Here is a 24,395-nt window from a genome sequence, read left to right as displayed (position 1 = left end):
AAGTCCATACGAAGACTTCAAAAATTTGCATACCTATCCTTCCTTACCATCCACTATAAACCCATATGGTTGTTCCATGTAAACTTCCTCGTCCAACTCTCCATTTAGGAAAGCAGTCTTAACATCCATTTTATGAAATAGAAGACCATGTGAGGCAGCTAGTAAAATTAGTACTCGTGTAGTGTTCATTCGAGCCACAAGTGAGTAAGTATCAAAAAAGTCTTCACCATAGTTTTGGGTATAACCCTTGGCCACAAGTCGTGCCTTGTAATTCTCAATAGTACCATCAGGCCTAAGCCTCTTCTTGAATACCCATTTGCACCCTATAGGCTTGCATCCATAAGGACGATTAGTGATCTCACAAGTTTCATTTGCCAAGATGGAATACATCTCATTACAAATCGCTTCCTTGCAATAGTTAGCATCTTCATATGCATAGACCTTTGAAATAGGAATGGGAGTGCCATCTATGATATACACAAGAAAACCATCACCAAAGGACTTTGTAGTCCAGTGTCTCTTGCTCCTTTTAGGAGTATCATAATTTTCCTCCATATGAACTTCAAGATGTTGCATCGGAAATGGTACGTTCAGAAATTGTAACTACATCCCGACTCGATGAACTAGGCAACTCGTGATTTGATGAGCTACCCATATCCTTCATGGGTAAGATATCTTCAAAGAAAGTTGCATCAGTCGACTCCATGATTGTACCGACATGCATGTCGAGTATCTCTGATTTTACAATCAAGAATCCGTAACCAATCCTATGAAAATCATAGCCCATGAAAACACAATTCACAATTTTTAGCCCAAGCTTGCGCTTCTTTGGAATTGGTACATTAACTTTCGCCAAACATCCACAAGTTCGTAGGTAAGAGATTTTTAACCTTTAACCTCCCATTCCTTGAATGGAGTTATCTCTTTGTTCTTCATGGGATCACGGTTTAGGACATGACATGTAATCAATATCACCTCACGCTACAATGCCTTGGAGAGTCTTGATGTGTCTAACATGGTGTTAACCAAATTAGTTAGAGTACGCTTCTTTCTTTTGGCTACCCCCATTTGACTGAGGTGAATAGGGAGGCATCCTCTCATGGATTGTACCACGTTCCACACAACAATAATAAAATTCATTGGAAAAATACTCTCCACCTAGATCAGACCTAAGCCTCTTGATTTTTCGATCAAGTTGGTTTTCCACTTCAGCTTTATAGTTCTTGAAAAAATTTGAAGCCTCTTCTTTGGATTTCAAAAGATACACATGGCAATATCTACTGGAGTCATCAATTAACGTCATGAAATATTTCTTTCCACCTTTTGTCAAAACTCCATTCATTTCACAAAGATGTGAATGTATGAGTTCTAGTGGCGCAAGATTTATTGTTTCCGCAGTTGTATGAGACTTACGAGGTTTCTTAGCTTGCACACACACTTGACACTTAGATCCCTTGAAAATGGTGAAATTAGGGATTAAGTTAAACTTGGCTAGCCGCGTCATGCAGCCAAAATTAACGTGACAAATACGTGAATGCGATACATTTGATTCACTATTGTTGCAAACATGATTAACAACTTTATTACAAACATCTCACAATGATAGTCGGAATGAGCCTCCTGATTCATAAACTTTACCAACAAAAGTTCCATACTTGGATATTACAAATTTGTTGGGCTCGAAGACAAGCATGTAGCCATCTCTACATAGAAGAGATCCGCTAACAAGATTTTTATTGACGGAGGGGACATGATGCATGTTCTTCAATTACACGATCTTCCTTGAAGTGAAATTTAGATCGACGGTGCCAACAACGCGACCAGAAGCACTTGAACCGTTTCCCATTAGCACGGAAGTAGTCCCTCCGGTCTGATAAGAAGAAAACATGGAAATATCAACGCATACATGTACATTAGCACCTGTGTCAATCAACCAATCAGGGGAACGACATACTGAAAGAATAGTGGGAAGTATACAGTACCCAGCATCCTTCATCTGATTGTCAGCAATGACTACATTGGCAATCTTGTCGCCTTTCCCATGTTATCTCTTGTCATAATGGTTAGAGAAACTAGGAGCCCAGTGATCAAGATCTCCGCACACATGACAAACACCTTTTTTTGTCATCTTCTTCTTGAAGTTGGTGTGTTGTGAAGCCTTGTTCTTCCCATCAAACTTTTCTTTACCATCAAACTTGCCCTTGTTCTTGAACTTGTGGGGCTGGAAGTTTTCCTTCTATATTATATTGGCAGTAGAACCTCCCTCAATACCTCGAGCACGTATGTATTTTTCTCTTGCCTTTTGTTCCACATCAAGAGTACAAATGAGATACAAAACGGAAAACTCATGCCTCTTATTCTTCAGAGAGGTGGCAAAGTTCCTCGAGGAGGGAGGAAGCTTAGTGATGATGGCTCCAACAACAAACCTATCTAGTAACATCCAATTGAAGTGCTCAAGTTCTCTAGCAAATGATTGTATCTCATGAGCTTGCTCAACCATGGAGTGGTCCTTAGTAATCGTGTAATCATAGCATTGTTCCATTATATACAACTCAGTGCCAGCATCCGAGAACCCAAACTTGTCCTCGACTGCGTCCCACGTATCTTTGCCATTATCAATTGATGCATAAGCATCAAGTATGCTCTCACCAAGAACACTTGAGAGAGCAGCCTTTTACAAGGTATAGTTTTCTGAAAAGATTGTTCCTCCTGAGGATCAGGAACTCCTTATGGTTTGCCAATAGTGGCATCATAACAGCTCATGGTTTGAAAACATAGAACGACCCTCACACGCCACCTCCTATAATGCACACCCTCAAACATAGGAGGCCTCATGGAAGCAACAAAACCACTCGGGGTAAATTGCGTATAATAAGGTTTTTTATTTTTTTTTGGAAATATGAGCAATTTACCGAATGATTTAAAATAAATAAATGGTAGATAAACCATGATCATTGTATAAAAGTCAAGACTAGTCATGCAAACTTGAGGAAAGTAGGCCATAACAACAGAAGCAAGACTAGGTAGCCAATCTATTAGATATGAGGCAAATATCATCTCAACACGCGTGCTAGAAAAGAATAAATCTAGAACAGATACTAGACCAACAAACTATCGTAGGATCTCGAACAGTAAAGACACGAACACATACTAAGCAGCGGAAGTAGTATTAGCATTGGCGTTGGCGTTGACGTTGTTGTTGTTGGAAATATGCCCTAGAGGCAATAATAAAGTGGTTATTATTATATTTCCTTGTTCATGATAATTGTTTATTATCCATGCTATAATTGTATTGATTGAAAACTCAAATACATATGTGGATACATAGACAACACAATGCCCCTAGTAAGCCTGTGTTGTACTAGCTCGTTGGTCAAAGATGGTTAAGGTTTCCTACATCAACCGCGTTTCTCAATGCTTCCGCTTAGCGATCTACAAGGATATGTAGATGCACCCCCTCTCATAGATGTTCATCTCCATAGATAGATCTTGGGTGATCGTATGATTTTTTTTGTTCTCCATGCAACGTTCCCCAACAGTTGTCACCCATGTCGTCGAAGAGGTTGTCGACGTCGTGGAAGAAATCATCGTTGGGGAAGTAGTTGTCAGTGTTCGTGGCGTCCATGATGAAGAGGTCAGTAGCCGCGCAAAGTGCTCCCCAAAAACATTATCACCCTTCTCCCGTACATGATTCAATGAGGTGGATTTCGAAGGCCTATTGTCCCATACTGCGGTGCATACCGCAATCCGGAATGGGAAAGAACCTAGCAGTAGGTCAGAGCTTTGTAACTAGATGGCCTGAGGAAGCTGTTGGTCTTGTGTTTCTTATGGAGAGGAGCGACCTCTCTTATAGAATAGGTTGTGACAAAAGACAGAGCGAAAAGATGAGAGATGAAGCAAACAACTAGGAGCTGAAAGGTGCAACATTCGTATTCAACCCCTACTACAACAAAAACTTTTCACCTTCCGTGCAACCTTTCACATATCAGTCATGCATGGCAAAAATTTAGACGGCTCGGCTCATTCCAACAACCCTCGGCGTGACGAGGCGGATGACGGAGGAGGAACGCGCGTATATGTTTTTATTGTTCTCATGTTCATACATGTGGAGAGACAACCTTCCTTATAAAGAATTCCAACTCCTAATAAATTCACAGTATGGAACTAAACTTTTGTTTCACCTCTTGCCTTGCATGAATAGGTTGAGTGAGTCTTTATGATTTATTAGGAATTGTGAAAATGTTATTGGGTTAATCTATATATAGATCAAATTCCAACATAATAAAATAACAACTCCCAAATAATCTACAATAGCTGCCAAAGTATAATACTGGTATTAAATAATGTCGTTCTACTATATGTTTTTTCTTTTTCTCTATGTTTGGTTATAATACCTGTATTAAATTATGTCATTATATTACATGCTTATTTTTTTGGCTATGTTTGATTATAATACCAGTATTAATTACGTCGTTATATTGCATGCTTACTATTTTTGTCTAGGTTTGGTCTAAAATAACTGTCCTCGAAGGATAGAGTAACAACAAACCAACCCATGATTGAATAATTAGAGAAACGATGATCGTATTATTTTTGAATTTATTTTAAGGTTATCGTAGATGCGCATTCAGTAAGAAAAGACGTTTCTGTCGACAATAAAACGCCGACGGTAACTCTATAAATCTCAAGATGACATATTGGTCCAGTTTCTTGAAGATGCTCATAGGATAAGGAATGCCTATATGTGTTCGTAAGGATAAGCGTATGTGCATTTATATGAGCGCTTGCATCTGTTTGTGTGTAAAAAAACAACAACAACACCCAATTACTACCACCATTAAATTGTACTCCACTTGACGTCGGTGTTTCGATTAGAGCAAGTACAATAGTATAGCCAGCTGCTGGCTATAAGCCATTGCCATGTCATCTATAGCTCACCTTGTAGCCAACATGTATAATAGTTCATTGCAAAAGTGTAGTAGTTCTTTATTATATGGTCCACTTTTCATACTCATAAAATGCTTAGGAGCACGTGCTAGAGCTGACTCTGAGCTAAGAGCCTGCTTACCTTCTCTCTTCTCTTCTCATTCCTCTAACTAAACAAAAATATATTAGTTTATTCCTTATAGTCAGCCGACTCAGCTCTATTGTACTTGCTCTTATTCACATACTTATCCTCACGACCACCTTTGGAGTTGGAGAAAAAAGTGTAAATGCACTCTGACTGTAGTACTCGTATACAGTAGTATTTTATTTAATAATACTCCTATATAAGCTGGCCTAAGGATGGAGTGCAAACAAATCGAACATCGAAAGTTCATCCCAGATGAGAGGCATCTCCCCTCCCCGATTCGGCACCGAAATTCCAAACCCAGCTCCTCACTCCACTTCCTCCATCGGGCGGTGCGCATTGGCCAACCCGACTCGACTCGACTCAGCTCAGCTCGTCCGTCAGCAGGGACGCACGCACCAACCGGAGGGTTGCACGGTTTCCCCCGTAGATTTTGCGCTTAATTCCGCGCGACCTGCCTCCGCCCTCCTCGTCTCGTGACCCGCCAGCGCCCCGTCCACCCCTGCCCCTGCCCCTGGAGAGAGGGAAGAGAGAGAGGAGGGAGCGAGCGAGCGGTAGTCTCACCACCACCAGCACCACCCCACCCCACCCCACCCCCCACGACACGCCACAACACCAACACCAACCGTCGCCGGCCACATTTAATCCCGCACCACCGCCGCCGCGCGCCCCGGCGACTGATCCCCCACGGACGGAGCGCGATCCCGCCGGACGCCAGGCCGGAGGAGGAGAGAGATATCTATAAACATAGATTGACCGAGAGAGACAAGGGGGCGGCGAGGGTGCGATGATGGAGACCAAGCCGCCGTCGCCGGGGAGCGGGGGCGCATCGGCGGGGCCGCTGCACCACCACAGGCGGTGGGCGGCGCCGCTGCTCGCATCCGTGCTGCTCTCGTCGCTCCTCATCTCGGCCTCCCTCTTCTTCTCCTCGTCCCGGGCGCTGCTCCTCTCCTTCTCCCCGCTCCCGTCCGCGGCCTCCGCGGAACCGCTCTTCGTCGAGGCCAAGCTGCGGCAGCAGGAGCAGGAGGCGCACGCCCGCCCGCACCGCGCCGTGCCCAGGATCGCCTACCTCGTGTCCGGCTCCGCCGGGGACGGGGTCGCGCTGCGCCGGACGCTCAGGGCGCTCTACCACCCGGCCAACCGCTACGTCGTGCACCTCGACCTCGAGGCGCCCGCCGCCGAGCGCGCCGACCTGGCCGCCGCCGTGCGCGCCGACCCCGTCTACTCCCGCTTCCGCAACGTCAAGGTCGTCACGCGCGCCAACCTCGTCACCTACCGGGGCCCGACCATGGTGGCCAACACGCTGCACGCCGCCGCCATCCTCCTGCGCGACGGCGGCGATTGGGACTGGTTCATCAACCTCTCCGCCTCCGACTACCCCCTCGTCTCGCAGGACGGTAAGCGCGGGCAGATGCGATCTGCAACCCCCACCTCAATTCTGCGATTGGATCGCACTAACACACCACCTCCGATCCGAATTTCGCGATCTCTGCTCGCCCTCGTGCCGATTTCGGCGAGATCAAACCCACGTCGCGCTCACTGGAGGCTACCGGGGCTCCAATTTTCAAACTGGACGCCCGTGGTTATGTCGAACAGCAGTTCGGGGGAAAAAGACGCGATTTTTATACGCTTATTAATTGAAGTGCCATGTCTAGGTTAATTTATGCACAGTTGCTTCCACTGGTTTGGGGATTTGGTTAGATTTGATCACTTATGTCCGTTCTAGGTGGTATATGGGGGAAGCCACCACATCTTTGGGCGTTTCTTTCTTTATATGGATATATGGATGCTTCTGCTGGTCTCTTCTCCTGAACCCAATCCTGCTTCACCTTTCCCGTGTCGATCTACTCCTGTATTGGCTTGTTCTGGATTGTTCATGGGAATAAAGTGGGTCGTTCCAAATCCGATATCTGCCCTGTGCTCATCTTCCTTTCTGCTGCGGTGCCAACTTTGTTGCCATGCCTATGATCCCACTTGGATTTAATTAGTAGGATTTGTCTCTGAGGAATAAGGGACTGATGTAGGATTAACATAGCACAGCTCTCTGTTTATCTGACTTCTCTTGCATTATTTGCAGATCTGTTGTATGTGCTCTCTGGCCTGCCAAGGGAGCTTAACTTCATCGAGCATACCAGTGACATCGGATGGAAGGAGTAAGCATGGAATTTTGCTGTTATTTGTTCACATACAAGTTGTGCGGTGGCTAAATGTCTCTGTGTAGGTACCAGAGGGCAAAGCCTGTGATCGTCGACCCAGGCCTATATAGCCTGCAGAAGTCTGATGTTTTCTGGATTACAGAGAAAAGAAGTGTGCCGACCGCGTTCAAGCTCTTCACTGGTAAATGTTTCCTCCCTGATGGCTAATGCAATATATCAGCTATGTTGTTCATGTCCTTCGTTTTTCCGCACTTGAGTTGCTGATAATTACCGTGCATTTACATTCTAGTGTTATTTATCATTTAATTATTATTTCGTTGTGAAATTATGATCTACTATTACTGAGAGCTCATCCTATTGCTTGTTGAATTTTCTTGAGAGGCACGCAAAAGGAACACTTATATTTTACATCTTTGTGTTAAAAGGCTAACTCTTTTTTGGTAAGCATGAGCCATGATATGAACTCTTGTATGATAGGGTTCTTATGTTTTACTAGCTCAGCGTTTAAAACATTTAGGCTGCCCGTAATGGGAGTATCATAGGTAGTATCATGCATGCTAACTAGGCAATTTCGATGAGGTGGCATAGAATTAAATGAAGAAAGAGAGGGTTGAGTATCGTATCATGATACCATATCATATTAAATGTTGTGCTACTATGTGTCTTGCATGGTAATAAATGAACTACCCCATGATACTAACATATGATACTACGCATTACGGATGTGGTATCATACACTAGTATCATATGCATGATACTAGTATATGATACTACCCATTACAACCAGCCTTCTAGTGCCAAGTTGTAAACTAGTTTTAATGTGATGTTGCATCAATTAATGCTACTAATCACTAGTAGTACCTAGTACTATTTCTGGAAACTCGCATTTTAATTTATATGTTCTTATCATTGAACACCGAACAGTTGCTACATCAACATAATCTCTTATCAATGTTCACTTTATTTCTTACGTCAAAAAAGGGAAAAATATGAAGATAGCAGTGGTGGGCTGAATAGCTTATTAGCTTTCATTGTAGTTCTCCAAGTGTGCCACACAATTCTGTCCAGGCATTCAAAATCTTCTTGAAGGGAACTAAATTTAGAGTATCAAGTCCAGTGTTAAGATTTTGCTCCGCCGATGTCTTCAGAGTTCAGAGTGATTTTTTTTCTTCAGTATAGAGATAGACCAACTTTGGACCAACGATGACACAAGTGATAGTTATCTTGTTTCCTACTTCCTCGGTTACTAAATATAATTCTTTTTAGAGATTCCACTATGGACTACATACGGAGCAAAATGAGTGAATCTACACTCTAAAGTATGTACATTCCTATGTACTCCCTCCGTTCCTAAATATAAGTCTTTTAAACGATTTCACTAGGGGTCTACATACGGAACAAAATGATTGAATGTATGCTCTAAAGTGTGTCTATATACATCCGTATGTAGTCTAATAGTGAAACCTCTAAAAAGACTTATATTTAGGAACGGAGGGAGTAGTCCGTAATGGAATCTCTAAAAAGACTTATATTTAGGAACGGAGGGAGTACTTACTAAGTAAGCATCATCATGAACCAATCAGTCAGTTCAGAGCATTTACTTTTTTGCCTAGTAATCTGATTTAATGGAGATTCCATTTCTACAAGTTGAGTTTATCTAAACATTTACCTCTCCTTTTTCAACATTGTTCTTCTTTTAGTATTAATCAAGACATATGCATCAAAACTATACGTTGCACTTGGAATTGATTGATAGCACTGCAATCATCAAATGTTGTGAGCCTAGAGTCACAACAGAATAACTGCGTGCTCAAGAAAGCCATTTGTTATGGCTGAGGAGATTAGGTACATACGAAATGAGAATATGTCGGTTCTTCTTTGCTTGAATCATTATCAACTGCATGCCATCCATACTCTGGATGTTTTGCCTTGGGGCTTAGTCCTTTACTCGAGGCCTTTCCACAATACAAATCCCTGACTGGTTAGGTTCCTTCTTTCCTGACAATGCTGATCCAGTACTATTCCGTAAAATAGCCATAATCTTCCCTCTCTCACCCCGCTCCCACGGCTGTGGTAGAATGACACTCTCCTCAGTCCCGTCTCCCTACCGGCGCCTATCACCTCAGGCACTTATTGTCTTGCATTGGTGAAATTGACGTTCTCACATTTCTTCATCTAAAAACATATTCCCATTGCATCATTAATGTTGCTAGTGTGCCATGGCAATCCCCATTTCATAAGTCATAGCTTAGAAAGTAACTAAGATTGTGTTTGCTCATACCATGATATGCTTCTCATAAGTACTATTGTTATTAAATTACATTGTACGTGATAATTAGGCATCAGCTTTGCATACTGCCCTTTATTTCTGTAGTCGTCCTTGTATTTTTGTTTATAGTACTTCTGGTAGATAGACTACAATTCTGTTGTACTACATGTTAATTTTTATTTCTGTATTTTTTTCTCCACCTTGTACTTGTGGAATGTTAAATTGTTAATACTGCATGTTTTTCTCTATTTTATCATATTTCAGGCTCTGCATGGATGATGCTTACTCATCGGTTCATTGAATACTGCATATGGGGATGGGACAATCTTCCAAGGACAGTCCTGATGTATTATGCCAATTTTCTCTCTTCACCAGAGGGTTACTTCCACACAGTCATCTGCAATGTTCCAGAATTCCGCAACACCACAGTCAACCATGATCTACATTTCATTTCATGGGATAACCCACCAAAGCAGCATCCTCATTACCTCACCCTCAATGACTTCGACGGTATGCTTAGCAGCAATGCGCCCTTTGCAAGGAAGTTTGGAAGAGAAGATCCTGTCCTAGACAAGATTGATCAGGAAATATTGGGCCGTCAACCCGATGGCTTCGTGCCCGGTGGATGGTTGGATCTGTTGAACACAACAGTGAAAGGGAAACACTTCAGTGTCGAGCGTGTACAAGATCTCCGTCCGGGGCCTGGCGCGGACAGGATAAAGAAACTCGTCACAGGCCTGCTCACTGAGGAAGGCTTCGACGACAAGCATTGCTTATAAAAACTTAATGATTCCAGGGTAGGTTACTTTGGTCAAAATCTGAGGGGTTGAGCCACTAGCTAGTCATTCTGCTAGCCGAAGAAGCGGCACATAGTGTCGACGATCCGCACAGATGGAGTGATCTGACAGGTGTTCCTTATAGACAACCACTTTGAGTTGAGTTACCGTACAGCAGGAGACCACCACGGCCGCCGTAGCAGGCAGAGATTATACACCACTAATAGCACATTAGGTTATGTTAGAAGATTATATCAGCCCAACCATTATTAATAATATCGGAATTTTTCGGTCTCTCAGCGCTGCAGGCTGTTGTCGAAGGTGGTCCGTTCTTCCTGTAGAAACCACAGGGCCCGAGCCTTCAGCGCATGAGATTTCGTTGTATTAATTGTGGATTCCTCCGGGCAAACTGCTACGTTTTGATTGCGTACATGTATTCTTTGATTTCTTTTCCTTCTCCCACGGCTGAGTATACAAAATTGCCTTATGCATTGTTTCCTCTCTTTCTTTGGTAAATATGCATACTAAGTTTTTGCTGGAGCTTAAATGGTAAGATGTTCTATGCAGCTTTTTTTCTTCTGAATCGGATGTGTGCAGTCGTGTTTTAGTTGTTTGTTCAATCATTTTAGAATATGATCCATATTGAAATATCCAAAACTTCTTATAACTGTGAACGGACGGAGTAGGAGATAGGTGTTGTTGATAATTGGAATGTCTGATGTTTGCATCGCTGTATGAAAGATGAAACTGGGTGTCAGTTAACAGACCTAACTACTGTTTTTTTAAAGGAGACTTGACTACTGTTACCAAACAAGGTGCGCTGCTAGATTAGATTTGCTGATTCTCATTTGTGAATATTTGTGTTTTGATAAAACAAAACTTGTGAGTTATGTAATCTACTCCCTCTTTTCACAAATATAAGATATTTTGAATATTTAATATTTTTTTGGAAGGAAGGAAAAAGATTTGTCCATCAATTAATTAAGAGAGAACAGAGTTTGTTACATGGTCCAAGGCCCCACATCACATTAGGTCATTACTCTCCTGTCATAATTATACCCAATCTCTTTCCCATGTCAAGACCTAAACATTCACATCATTTTCTTTATGATGGTCATAATGGAAGTATTATTCCATTATAGGTGGTATCATGCGTGTCAATTAGTCAATTTTGATGAGGTGATATAGAAATAAATGAAGAAAGAGAGAGTTGATCATGATACACATCATATTAAATATTGTGTTATTACCCCCTTCGTTTCTAAATATAAGTCTTTTTAGAGTTTTCACTAAAGGACTATATACGAATATATAAACATACTTTAGAGTGTAAATACATTCATTTTGCTCCGTATGTAGTCCCCTAGTGAAATCTCTAAAAAAACTTATATTTAGGAACGGAGGAAGTATGTGTCATGGATGACAATAAATGAATTATCTTATGATACTAACTATGATATTATGCATTACAGATGTATTACCATATACTAGTATCATATGCATGATACTAGTATATGTTACTTTCCATTACAACCAACCTTATGTTGGCAAGAGGGATCATGAGGGTGCTCCGGTGATGAAAGACTCTTGCATTCTTTTTGTTCCATATATTTCTAACCAGGCAAGCATTGTGAGCAAGGCCGTATAGTCTTCCTATTTGGGATGGAAGCGTTGGACATGCCAGTCCACCAATCTATGATGCATCACTTCACGTGCCAGGTAGTGATATCCAGGTGTCACGTGATACGTCTCCGTCGTATCTACTTTTCCGAACTCTTTTGCCCTTGTTTTGGACTCTAATTTGCATGATTTGAATGGAACTAACCCGGACTAATGCTGTTTTCAGTAGAATTGCCATGGTGTTGTTTTTGCGCAGAAATAAAAGTTCTCGGAATGACCTGAAAATTTACGGAGAATTTTTGTGGAATTTATGAAAAATACTGGCGCAAGAATCAGCGGAGGAAGTGGAAAGTGGAGCCCACAAGCCCACCAGGCGCGCCCCGGCCGCGCCTGGCAGGCTTGTGGGGCCCACAACGCTCCACCGCCTCCAATCTCAGGTCTATTTAGTCCCTTTCGTCCGGAAAAAATAAAGGAGAAGAGTTCATCGCGTTTTACGATACGGAGGCGCCGCCACCTCCTATTCTTCCTCTGGAGGGCAGATCTGGAGTCCGTTCTGGGCTCCGGAGAGGGGAAATCGTCGTCATCGTCATCATCAACCTTCCTTCATCGCCCATTCCATGATGCTCTTCACCGTTCGTGAGTAATCTCATCGTAGGCTTGCTGGGCGGTGATGGGTTGGATGAGATCTATCATGTAATCGAGTTAGTTTTGACGGGGATTGATCCCTAGTATCCATTATGTTCTGAGGTTGATGTTGCTACTACTTTGCCATGCTTAATGCTTGTCACTAGGGCCCGAGTGCCATGATTTCAGATCTGAACCTATTATGTTGTCGCCAATATATGTGTGTTCTTGATCCTATCTTGCAAGTTGTAGTCACCTACTATGTGTTATGACCCGGCAACCCCGGAGTGACAATAGCCGGAACCACTCCCGGTGATGACCATAGTTTGAGGATTTCATGTATTCACCAGATGTTAATGCGTTGGTCCGGTTCTTTATTAAAAGGGGAACCTTAATATCCCGTAGTTTCCATTAGGACCCCGCTGCCACGGGAGGGATGGACAATAGATGTCATGCAAGTTCTTTTCCCGAAGCATGTATGACTACATACGAAATACATGCCTAATTAGATTGACGAACTGGAGCTAGTTACTTATCTCTCCGTGTTATAACTGTTGCATGATGAATAGCATCCGGCATAATCATCCATCATCGATCCAATGCCTATGAGTTTTTCCTACTGGTCCTTGCTACGCTACTTTCCCGCTACTGCTGTCACTGCTGCTACTGTTACTATGTTGCTACTGTTGTTACTTTGCTGCTACTGGTTACTGTTGCTACTGCTGCTATCATACTACCTTGCTACTGATACTTTGCTGCAGACACTAAATCTTTCAGGTGTGGTTGAATTGACAACTCAACTGCTAATACTTGAGAATATTCTTTGGCTTCCCCTTGAGTCGAATCAATAAATTTGGGTTGAATACTCTACCCTCGAAAACTGTTGCGATCCCCTATACTTGTGGGTTATCAAGACCTTTTTCTGGCGCCGTTGCCGGGGAAGCACAACTATATTCTCCGAGTCATTTGGGATTTACGTCTGCTGATCACTATGAGGAATTCGATAGATCCAAGAACTAAAGTCTTGCCCTCAACTTCGAGGACATGTAAGGAACTGCCATCTAGCTCTGCACTTGATTCACCTTCAGTTATGAGTAAGTTTGCGACACTACCTCCTGCTAGAAATCTTGATATGTCGCCTATGCTTGATGATGCTACTTCTGCTGCCCATGATGCTTATGATGATGCTATGCTTGATACTGCTTTGCCACTAGGTGCATTCCTTGATGCACAAATTGCTAGAGTTGCTGCTGAATGTGATGATACTTCTGAAACCGCTGATACTCTTGAAGTAGAAACTGCTATTTTGCCTGCTAGAACTAGCTCTCCTAGACATGAATTGCCTGATATGCCTGAGTGTTATGTTATGGAGGGAGAGATAGCTGAGGACTTTCTTGCTTGTAAGGATAGCTATGATGTTGAGAAACTACTGCTCAAGTGGAAAGAAAAATCTCTGAACGGTAGGATGATATACGACCCAAAGTTTGCTACTTCTCCTATCTTTGTGACAGATAAGGATTATGAATTCTCTGTCGACCCCGAGTTAATCACTCTGGTCGAATCTGATCCTTTTCACGGTTATGAGTTTGAAACGGTTGTAGCCCATCTTACCAAACTGCACGATATAGCCATCCTATTCACTAATGAGGAAAAGATCTGCCACTACTATATCCTCAAGCTGTTTCCTTTCTCGCTAAAGGATGATGCTAAGACTTGGTTCACTTCTCTTGCTCCTGGTTGTGTGCGTAGCCCCCAGGATATGGTCTACTACTTCTCTGAAAAATATTTCCCTGCCCATAAGAAGCAAGCTGCCCTGCAGGAAATATACAACTTTGCTCAAGCTGGAGAAGAAAGTCTCCCACAAGCTTGGGGGAGGTTCGTCCAGCTACTGAATGCTTTGCCTGATCACCGTCTTGAGAAGAATGAAATACTTGATATCTTCTATAATGGACTTACCGATGCTTCTAGAGACCACCTAGATAGTTGTGCTGGTTGTGTTTTTAGGGAACGAACCGTAGAACAAGCTGAGATCCTATTGAATAACATCTTGTGCAATGAGAATGCTTGGACTATTCCCGAACCACCTCCTAAGCCAACTCCGATGAAAAGAGGTATTCTATTCCTCAGTCCTGAAGACATGCGAGAAGCTAAGAAATCTGTGAAATAGAAAGGCATTAAATCTGAAGATGTAAAAAATCTACCACTTATCGAAGAGATCCATGGTCTCGATAACCCGATACAGGTAGTAGAAGTAAATTCTCTGCGTAGGTTTGATGAGAGTGATATTCCTTTTGATTAACCTGCTAGCTTATGCCTGGATGAATTTGATAACTTTGTTGCCAAACAACAAAGTTTCAATGATTATGTCAGCAGACAATTGGAACAGAATGCTCGTATGCTCAGTCATTTAAGTGCTTCTGTGGACAGAAATGTCAATGATCTTAAGCTCCTGAGTAAACATGCCTCTATGGTTACTACTTAGGTAGAACAAGTACTTAAGGCTCAGAATGACTTGCTCAACGAGTTGAATGACAATTCTGTCAGAGTCATCACTAGAGGCGGTAGAATGACCCAGGAACCTTTGTATCCTGAGGGTCATCCGAAGAGAATTGAACATGATTCTCAAGGAGTTAGCACTGATGCACCTAGTCATCCTAGAAAGAACAAAAAAGATGATAGGAACCTGCACGCTAGCAACCCTGTTGTTGCTACACCTGAGAGTCCAAACGATGTCTCTGCCTCTGATGCCGAAACACAATCTGGTGATGAACATGAGCCTAATGATAATATCAATAGTGATGTTCATGAAGATGCTCAACCTAGCAACGATAAGGATGTGGAGATTGAACCTTTTGATCTTGATAACCCACAGCCTAAGAATAGAAGATACGATAAAAATGACTTCACTGCTAGGAAGCATGGTAAAGAAAGGAAACCATGGGTTCAGAAACCCATGCCCTTTCCTCCCAAACCATCCAAGAAAAAGGATGATGAGGATTTTGAGCGCTTTGTTGAAATGATTAGACCTGTCTTTCTGCAAATGCGTTTGACAGATATGCTCAAAATGTCTCCGTATGCTAAGTACATGAAAATTCTCCGTTCTCTTTTGCGATTCGAAAAAGTTTGCCAAGGAGACTTGATCAACCTCATTGACGGATTTCTTTCGATGACCATGAGATGGATGAATCGAGGAGTCACAAACCTCTGTTCCAAGCTTTCACCTTCGGTCGCTTAGAAGAAAAATGTTAGATTTAGTTTAGTTTTCCCTGTTTTCTATTTTAGCGTCCCGTAGAAAAGTACCCCGAAAATAGAAGTTCTCCGAACGTCCTGAAAATCAAGTATGATTTTTTCTGGATTGTTTGAAAAATACTGAGAGGAAGAGCCAGTCAGGGGGCTCACCAGTGGGCCACAAGCCCTGGAGGCGCGGGCATCCCCCTGGCCGTGCCTACCAGGCTTGTGGGGCCCACATGCACCCCCTCCACTTATTCTAGCTCCCATCTGCTTCTCCTACCTCCAGAAAAATCGTTTCGCAGCTCAAACCCGTCTTCTTGCTCTTCTTGTTGTGATTTTCGATCTCCTTGCTCAAAGCACTATTCTCTGAACTATTTTGGGGAAATTAATCCTTGGTAAGTGACTCCTCCATTGGTCCAATTAGTTTTTGCTCTAGTGCCTTATACTTCGCGTATTTTTGCTGCCTTGGTGACCATGTTCTTGAGCTTTGCATGCTAATTTTAGCTGTCCCAAGAAGTTTTGATGCATAATACGGCCTCTAGGCACTTGTTGGAGTAGTTGCTATGAGTTTCATTGGGCCTTATTCACTTTTCCTTAGAGTCACTAAAAAATTCAGAAATTTTCAGAGATAGAAAAGGGAAAAGATGAGGAGGTTCTTAAGAGGCTCTTCAAGCCGTGACCCCAAGGATGATGGAAGTGAGAAGAAACCCAAGTATCCGGCCCTCGTGTTGCAGAAGTTCGAGCGTGCGAGTGGCCAAGCGATGTGTTCTTATGCGCCGCCGGACTTTATGAGGACTTTTATTACTTGGTGGAGAACGCAGGCCTTACCGCCTTCGTTGAAGATAAGTGTCCGCAATACCTCCTCCTCACTAATATCTTCGTACAAAGCTTTAACTTCTATCCGAGGAAGAATCCTCCTATGGTTGAGTTCAGATTATATGATATCCCCCAGCGCATGTCACTCCAGGATTTTTTCAATATTTGCAAATTGCCTTTTGTTGGGGATATTCATGAACCTCGTCCACGGGACTTGGAAGTTCTCATCGATACTATTGCTGTAGGAGAGGAGAGAGGAGTGTCTTGCGCTAGAGCTGCTAGCATACATTTTCCCGTGCTTCGGTACTTCTCACTATTTGTGGGAAAATGTTTGATTGTTCGTGGGAAAGTTGGGTCCCTTAGCTCCCCAGATCTTGCGGTCTTGCGCGAAGCCCTTTATAATGATAAAACTTATAGCTTGGGCGCTATAGTAGCTCAACGGTTGAACACGGACCGTTCTAAAGGCGTTGTCTATGGAGGTATCTATGCTACTCGTTTTGCTAGACATTTTGAGATACCTATTAGACTGGACGAGGAAGAAGAGATTCTTCTTCCCGAGAGATATCAAGATTATGATAGCATGGTTCGCCGTGACTTTCTTGATAGAGATATAAATAGAAGGATGATTTATAACCTGGTATTTAGTCAGGGTACTCGTGAGACTATTACTTTGCCTGCTCCTTCTTTGTTCAATCTTCATACAGGCAGGTACATTATTATGCCCTCGGACATCTACGCATATTGGGGCATAGCCCAACCACAGGTGCCCGTGCCCGAGCCACCAGTCGAGTACCAGGCGCCTGTTTATCAGTGGGAGCCAGAGGAGCTCACACAACAATGGCATCCTCAGTCCACTCCGGAGTACCACGGAGCTGGTTATTTCCCTCCTTGGGAGTAGACCAACTTAGGCCAAAAGCCTAAGCTTGGGGGAGTACGTGTTTCTCACCGATTTTATATTCTTGCTTATGCTTTCACTTTGTTTGTCGGTGTTCACACTTTGCCACTATATCATCCATGCTAGTTTATTCCTTTTTCTCGTTTTCTTTTCGTGAGTCTGTCTAGTTTGAGAAAACCCAAAAATATTTTCTTGTTCTTCTTTTGCTTGTTGGGAGCTTTCCCGTGTAAATAGTTTTATTTTTCTTTGGGTCAAGGTAGAAGACCATGGTTACAATGATTAGTGGCTCTCGCATGCATATCTATTTATCTGTTAAAGAGCCATATTATTTTGTCTTCTCCTTTGTGTTTTCTTGCAGATTCCAGCTTAGTCCAATGCACGAGCACTCTTATTATTGTTCACATTGTTCGGTCGTGCAAGTGAAAGGCAATAATGACGATATATGATGAAGTGACTGAGCCTGGAAAAGCTGGTATGAACTCGATCTATTTTGTTTTTGTAAATATGACTAGATCATCGTTCCTGATTCAGCTTTGTTGTGAGAGAAACATGTTTGCAACGACAACTTAGAGATCATAGTTTCTAATGCCATGCTTAATTAGCTAGGAGCTTATAATAGTTTGTCTTGGATGCCAACATGAATGTTGAGATGACTATGATGTAGTATGATAGGATGGTATCCTCCTTTGAATGATTCAAGTGGCTTGACTTGGCACATGTTCACACATGTAGTTGAAACAAAATCAACATAGCCTCTATGATATTCATGTTCATGGTGATTTATGTCCTACTCATGCTTGCACTCAATGTTAGTTAATCTCAATGCATTTTGATGACTGTTGGTGCTCTCCAATTGGTCGCTTCCCAGTCTTTTGCTAGCCTGTACTTGTACTAAGCGGGAATACTGCTTGTGCATCCACTTCCATAAACCCAAAGTTGTTCCATATGAGTCCACCATACCTACCTATATGCGGTATCTACCTGCCATTCCAAGTAAATTTGCATGTGCCACTCTCTAAACCTTCAAGAAATAATCTGTTTTGCATGCCCGAACCGCTCATGTGGTGACAGGGGCTATCAGTATCTTCCATGCTAGGCGTGTTATCCTCGATATGTGTTTATTCACTATCATTCACGAGAAAGGGGCCGGTAATTGGAATGCCCAGTTCCATGCTCAAATCGAAAAGATAATTGCAAATAAAACTCCCCCTGGATTGTTGTTGGTATGGACGGCACCCGAGTATTCGGCTAGTCGTGGAGTGTGATTGATCGGTGGTGGGGGAGTCAAAACTTTACTTTTCTGTTTGGGAACCGCTTATAGCATGTGTAGCATGGAAGATGGTGAGAACTCTTGGTCATTGCGTTGACAATGAAAGCATGCCACCCAAAATTATTATCTCTGTTTTCAAAGCTTGAGCTCCAACACCTGTGCAAATCAATGCTTCCCTCTGCGAAGGGCCTGTCTATTTATGTTCCTATTGAGCCATCCTCCTCTTATAAAAGCACCAATTAGAGAGCACCTCTGTCATTTTTATGCTTTGCTTTTAACTGTGATTGAGTATGACTTTGACTGGATCCTCTTTGCCATGAATTACAATGTTTAGTTAGCTCTTGGTCTTTGAAGGTGCTCTGCATTTATGTTTTGCGGTCTCAGAAAGAGCTAGCGAGATACCATCTATTCGTACCGCTTCACGTTGTTTTGATTGAAGTGTTGACGTTTGAGACTTATTATTATTTGCTCGCTAGTTGATTATGCCATTGATATGAGTTTACCGTGAGATCTAGATGTCATTTGCTTATGTGGTTTGCTTGTGATCTTGCTGAAATTCTGGTTTTGAGTTAGACATAGTTGCAACAACAAGATCAAACAGAGTTCGTAAAAGTTTTTCTTTTGTCTCTTTCAGTTTGTCAACTGAATTGCTTGAGGACAAACAAGGCTTTAAGCTTGAGGGAGTTGATACGTCTCTGTCGTATCTACTTTTCCGAACTCTTTTGCCCTTGTTTTCGACTCTAATTTGCATGTTGAATGGAACTAACCCATACTAATGCTGTTTTTAGCATAATTGCCATGGTGTTGTTTTTGCGCAAAAATCAAAGTTCTCGGAATGACTTGAAAATTTACGGAGAATTTTTGTGGAATTTATGAAAAATACTGGCGCAAGAATCAGCGGAGGAAGTGGAGCGTGGAGACCACAAGCCCACCAGGCGCGCCCACCCTGGCCGCGCCTGGCAGGCTTGTGGGGCCGACAACGCTCCACCGCCTCCAATCTCAGGTCTATTTAGTCCCTTTCGTCCGAAAAAAATAAAGGAGAATATTTCATCGCGTTTTATGATACGGAGGCGCCGCCACCTCCTATTCTTCCTGTGGAGGGCAGATCTGGAGTCCGTTCTGGGCTCCGGAGAGGGGAAATCATCGCCATCGTCATCATCAACCTTCCTTCATAGGCAATTCCATGATGCTCTTCACCGTTCGTGAGTAATCTCATCGTAGGCTTGCTGGACGGTGATGGTTTGGATGAGATCTATCATGTAATCGAGTTAGTTTTGACGGGGATTGATCCTATGTATCCACTATGTTCTGAGGTTGATGTTGCTACTACTTTGCCATGCTTAATGCTTGTCACTAGGGCCCGAGTGCCATGATTTCAGATCTGAACCTATTATGTTGTCGCCAATATATGTGTGTTCTTGATCCTATCTTGCAAGTTGTAGTCACCTACTATGTCTTATGACCCGGCAACCCCGGAGTGACAATTGGCGGAACCACTCCCGAAGATGACCATAGTATGAGGAGTTCATGTATTCACCAAGTGTTAATGCGTTGGTCTGGTTCTGTATTAAAAGGGGAACCTTAATATCCTGTAGTTTCCATTAGGACCCCGCTGCCACGGGAGGGATGGACAATAGATGTCATGCAAGTTCTTTTCCCTAAGCACGTATGACTACATACGGAATACATGCCTACATTAGATTGACGAACTGGAGCTAGTTACTCATCTCTCCGTGTTATAACTGTTGCATGATGAATAGCATCCGGCATAATCATCCATCACCGATCCAATGCCTACGAGTTTTTCCTACTGGTCCTTGCTACGCTACTTTGTGCTACTGCTGTCACTGCTGCTACTGTTACTCTGTTGCTACTGCTGTTACTTTGCTGCTACTGGTTATTGTTGGTACTGCTGCTATCATACTACCTTGCTACTGATACTTTGCTGCAGACACTAAATCTTTCAGGTGTGGTTGAATTGAAAACTCAACTGCTAATACTTGAGAATATTCTTTGGCTTCCCCTTGAGTCGAATCAATAAATTTGGGTTGAATACTCTACCCTCGAAAACTGTTGTGATCCCCTATACTTGTGGGTTATCATCACGTCACTTTTATGTTGGTAGGAAGGATCATTGGCGGGGTGCTCCGGTGTTAGAAGACTCTTGAATTCTTCTGCTTTAATATTGCCCATGAGGCAAGCATTGTGAGCGAGGTCATGGCCTTCCTATTGGGAGAAGGGTTGGATATGCCAACCCACCAATCTGTGATGGATTGCTTCAGGTGCCAAACAGTGATGTCCAATCTTTGAGCATTCCCTAGAGTCAAAGGGATAACTGACATTTGGAGAAAAAGGCGGTCAACAGATTCTTGCTCACGATTGCGCAAAGGGCATATGCCATAGTCTTGACCACCCCCTTTTGGCCAACCCATCTGTCACCCATATCCTATTTTGCATGGGTAACCATGTGAAAAATTTCACCTATAATGAGGTGTAATGCCCCAGATGTAACCCTTGCCATATTTGGAAACCTTTCCTTATTTGGACCATGAAGTCAATGCTAAGAGTTATCATTTCATGTGGTCATTTCATGTGGCTTAGTTTTGTGTCATCACTTTTGCATCATGGCATTCATTGCGTCCATGTCAATTCCATTGTGATGATGTTGTTGCTTGATCCATCATGAGTGGAGTGTGTTGTGTTTGATGTGGTGATGTTTTCAAACTTTGTTGCTTTCAACTAGGTTTCAAATAACCCCTTCTCCTATTTATTTGAGCTCATTTTTAACTTGCTCAAAACCTGTTTTAAAAATGTTGTTAGTTTAGTGTGCTATCTTGTGCATGAGGGGTACTGTTCTGGGGTTTTAAAAACTCAAACGATTGGGAGTTTAAATACAAAAACAGCATATTTATTTTGTTTTTGCATTTAAATTAGTTGCTTCAAAAATCAGTGTTTTACTTTATTTAAATAGGGCATAATTCCCTTATGCCCTAGATATTTTTGTCTTTGTTTCTTCAAACCCGTGGGAGGCTGTGTGTATTTTTTATTGCAGGTGCTATTTTAAAAATGCAAAACCTTTTCTTTGATTTAAAGTGAGTGGTCAGATGGGCTCGCTTCCTCCTGTCTCTCTGGCCCATTCCCTTCTCACCCGCGCAGCTCATCTCCCTCTCCTTCTCTAACGGCGTCCTGTTTCTCCCGTCAGACAAGTGAGAGCGCGCGAGAGAGGCCGACGCCCAACGCCGTGAGTACACGGACGTCAAGGGCTATTTAACCTCAGCGTGCGTGCCCCTTCTGCCTAGGGTTCCGCGTTCCCCTCCTCGCCGCCACCACCTCTTTCTTTTCCCGTGTTCCCCTCGTAGTCGGATCAGAGAAAGGGAAGGTAAGTTCAGAGAAGTGCATCGCGCGCCGTCGCCTCGCCGTTGATCTTCCTCGTCGTCGGTGCTTCCTCGATGTTCTACGCGCGCAGGGAGGATGGCGGATCCTCCCTCGTTCCGTTCCCGGAGCTAGGAGGGCAGATCCCCTCCTCTGCTGCCCCCTCCATGACGGCCTCATCAGGCCAGAGCGGAGCACAACCGCCGCGTCGCCTCGTCTCTTCTTCCTCGGCGTCGAGCGTGCCTCCGAGCCTCTCTGGGTGAGCAACTCCCTTTCCTCTTCTTCCTGCGTTTAGTTCCCCCTCTCCGAGCCCGTAGGTCGCCGGCGTCGAGCTCCATCTGATCCATGACAGCCGCTCCTTCGCGCCGCCGTCGCGGGCCATCTCCGGTGGAGTTTGGTGCAGGAATGGGTTCCCCCATCGTCGCGTACGCCGCGCCGTAGTAGCCGTAGGGTTAGAATCACCAGAGTGTCGTCAGGAGGTCTCCCCTGTTCCGGCCGCCGCGTGTGGGCAGTAGGAGCAGAGGAAGATGCTCAAAAGAGCACCTTCCCCCTCCCTGTCAAGCTTCCGTTCGTAGCCCGACTAGTGTATGTGTGTGGGCTTCATGCCACAGGTCGCGGGTTCGAATCCCCGACGACCCCCCTACTAGGGCAGCAAGTATGCCTTGGGTTTGTAGCAAAACCAGTGTTATGTGTTACTTCTAGTGCTGTAGTATGTGTGAGTGCATGTGTTTGCACTAGTGTGTGTAGGTGTAGTGTGCTCATGAGTGTGTGAATGTGTGTAGTGTGTGTATGTGCACATGAGTGTCATGTGCACATATGTGAGTGTGTGTGTGCATGTGGTGGCACATGCATATGTGCAAGAGGGCAGCCCCTCTTGATGCACCTCTTGTAGTGTGTGTGTGTGTGGGCACATATATTTGTGAGTGCGTGTTCTTGCATGTGTGTGTGTGGACATGAATGCACATATGCACTTGTGCATGAGGGCTAACCCCTCATGCTTGCCACTATGGTGATGTGGTGGTGTATGGACCTTGTGTGTGTGCATATGTAGGAGTAGTGGATACTACAAGGGCTAAGATACATGTGATTATGCTCCTATATGATCATATAGGATTCTATGTGTTGGGGAACGTCGCATGGGAAACAAAAATATTCCTACGCGCACGAAGACCTATCATGGTGATGTCCATCTACGAGAGGGGATGAGTGATCTACGTACCCTTGTAGATCGTACAGCAGAAGCATTAGTGAACGCGGTTGATGTAGTGGAACGTCCTCACCTCCCTCGATCCGCCCCGCGAACAATCCCGCGATCAGTCCCACGATCTAGTACCGAACGGACGGCACCTCCGCGTTCAGCACACGTACAGCTCGACGATGATCTCGGCCTTCTTGATCCAGCAAGAGAGACGGAGAGGTAGAAGAGTTCTCCGGCAGCGTGACGGCGCTCCGGAGGTTGGTGATGACCTTGTCTCAGCAGGGCTCCGCCCGAGCTCCGCAGAAACGCGATCTAGAGGAAAAACCGTGGAGGTATGTGGTCGGGCTGCCGTGGAAAAGTCGTCTCAAATCAGCCCTAAAACCTCCGTATATATAGGTGGGAGGGAGGGGACCTTGCCTTGGGGCTCAAGGAGCCCCAAGGGGGTCGGCCGAGTCCAAGGGGGAAGGCTCCCCCCCCCCAAACCGAGTTGGACTTGGTTTGGTGGGTGGGAGTCCTTCCTTCCCTTCCCACCTCCTTTTTTTTCTTTTCTCTTTGATTTTCTTTCCTATGCACATAGGCCTCTCTTGGGCTGTCTCACCAGCCCACTAAGGGCTGGTGCGGCACCCCAAACACCTATGGGCTTCCCCGGGGTGGGTGGGCCCCCCCCGGTGAACTCCCGGAACCCATTCGTCATTCTAAGTACATTCCCGGAACCCATTGCAAGGCTTGTGTGTGATGTTGTATTACCGAGTGGGCCCCGAGATACCTCTGCGTCACACGGAGTGACAAATCCCAGTCTCGATCCATACTAACTCAACGAACACCTTTGGAGATACCTGTAGAGCATCTTTATAGTCACCCAGTTACGTTGCGACGTTTGATACACACAAAGCATTCCTCCGGTGTCCGTGAGTTATATGATCTCATGGTCATAGGAACAAATACTTGACACGCAGAAAACAGTAGCAACAAAATGACACGATCAACATGCTACGTCTATTAGTTTGGGTCTAGTCCATCACATGATTCTCCTAATGATGTGATCCCGTTATCAAGTGACAACACTTGCCTATGGCCAGGAAACCTTGACCATCTTT

At 43.9% G+C, this 24,395-nt stretch overlaps 1 protein-coding gene across 1 annotated transcript; it reads left to right on the top strand.

Annotated features, from left to right (window-relative positions):
- Nucleotides 1-5,315: 5,315 nt before the first annotated feature.
- Nucleotides 5,316-10,819, top strand: LOC123409943 (beta-glucuronosyltransferase GlcAT14A-like). The gene is made up of 4 exons (XM_045102812.1): nt 5,316-6,468; nt 7,149-7,224; nt 7,293-7,408; nt 9,761-10,819. Exons 1-4 carry the CDS (start codon nt 5,859-5,861, stop codon nt 10,273-10,275), a joined length of 1,317 nt encoding a protein of 438 aa, XP_044958747.1. The 5' UTR covers nt 5,316-5,858; the 3' UTR covers nt 10,276-10,819.
- Nucleotides 10,820-24,395: the final 13,576 nt, after the last annotated feature.

This window comes from Hordeum vulgare, chromosome 7H (genome assembly GCF_904849725.1).
Source record: "Hordeum vulgare subsp. vulgare chromosome 7H, MorexV3_pseudomolecules_assembly, whole genome shotgun sequence".
Lineage (NCBI taxonomy): Eukaryota > Viridiplantae > Streptophyta > Magnoliopsida > Poales > Poaceae > Hordeum > Hordeum vulgare.
The sequence above is the reverse complement of the archived record's forward strand: the minus strand, read 5'-3'. Positions and strand labels throughout refer to the sequence as shown.

Coding starts and splice junctions, on each gene's coding strand:
- LOC123409943 (XM_045102812.1), top strand. CDS start 5,859: ATGATGGAGACCAAGCCGCCGTCGCCGGGGAGCGGGGGCGCATCGGCG. Junction 7,225..7,292: donor AGTGACATCGGATGGAAGGA/GTAAGCATGGAA, acceptor GTCTCTGTGTAG/GTACCAGAGGGCAAAGCCTG. Junction 7,409..9,760: donor CGCGTTCAAGCTCTTCACTG/GTAAATGTTTCC, acceptor ATCATATTTCAG/GCTCTGCATGGATGATGCTT.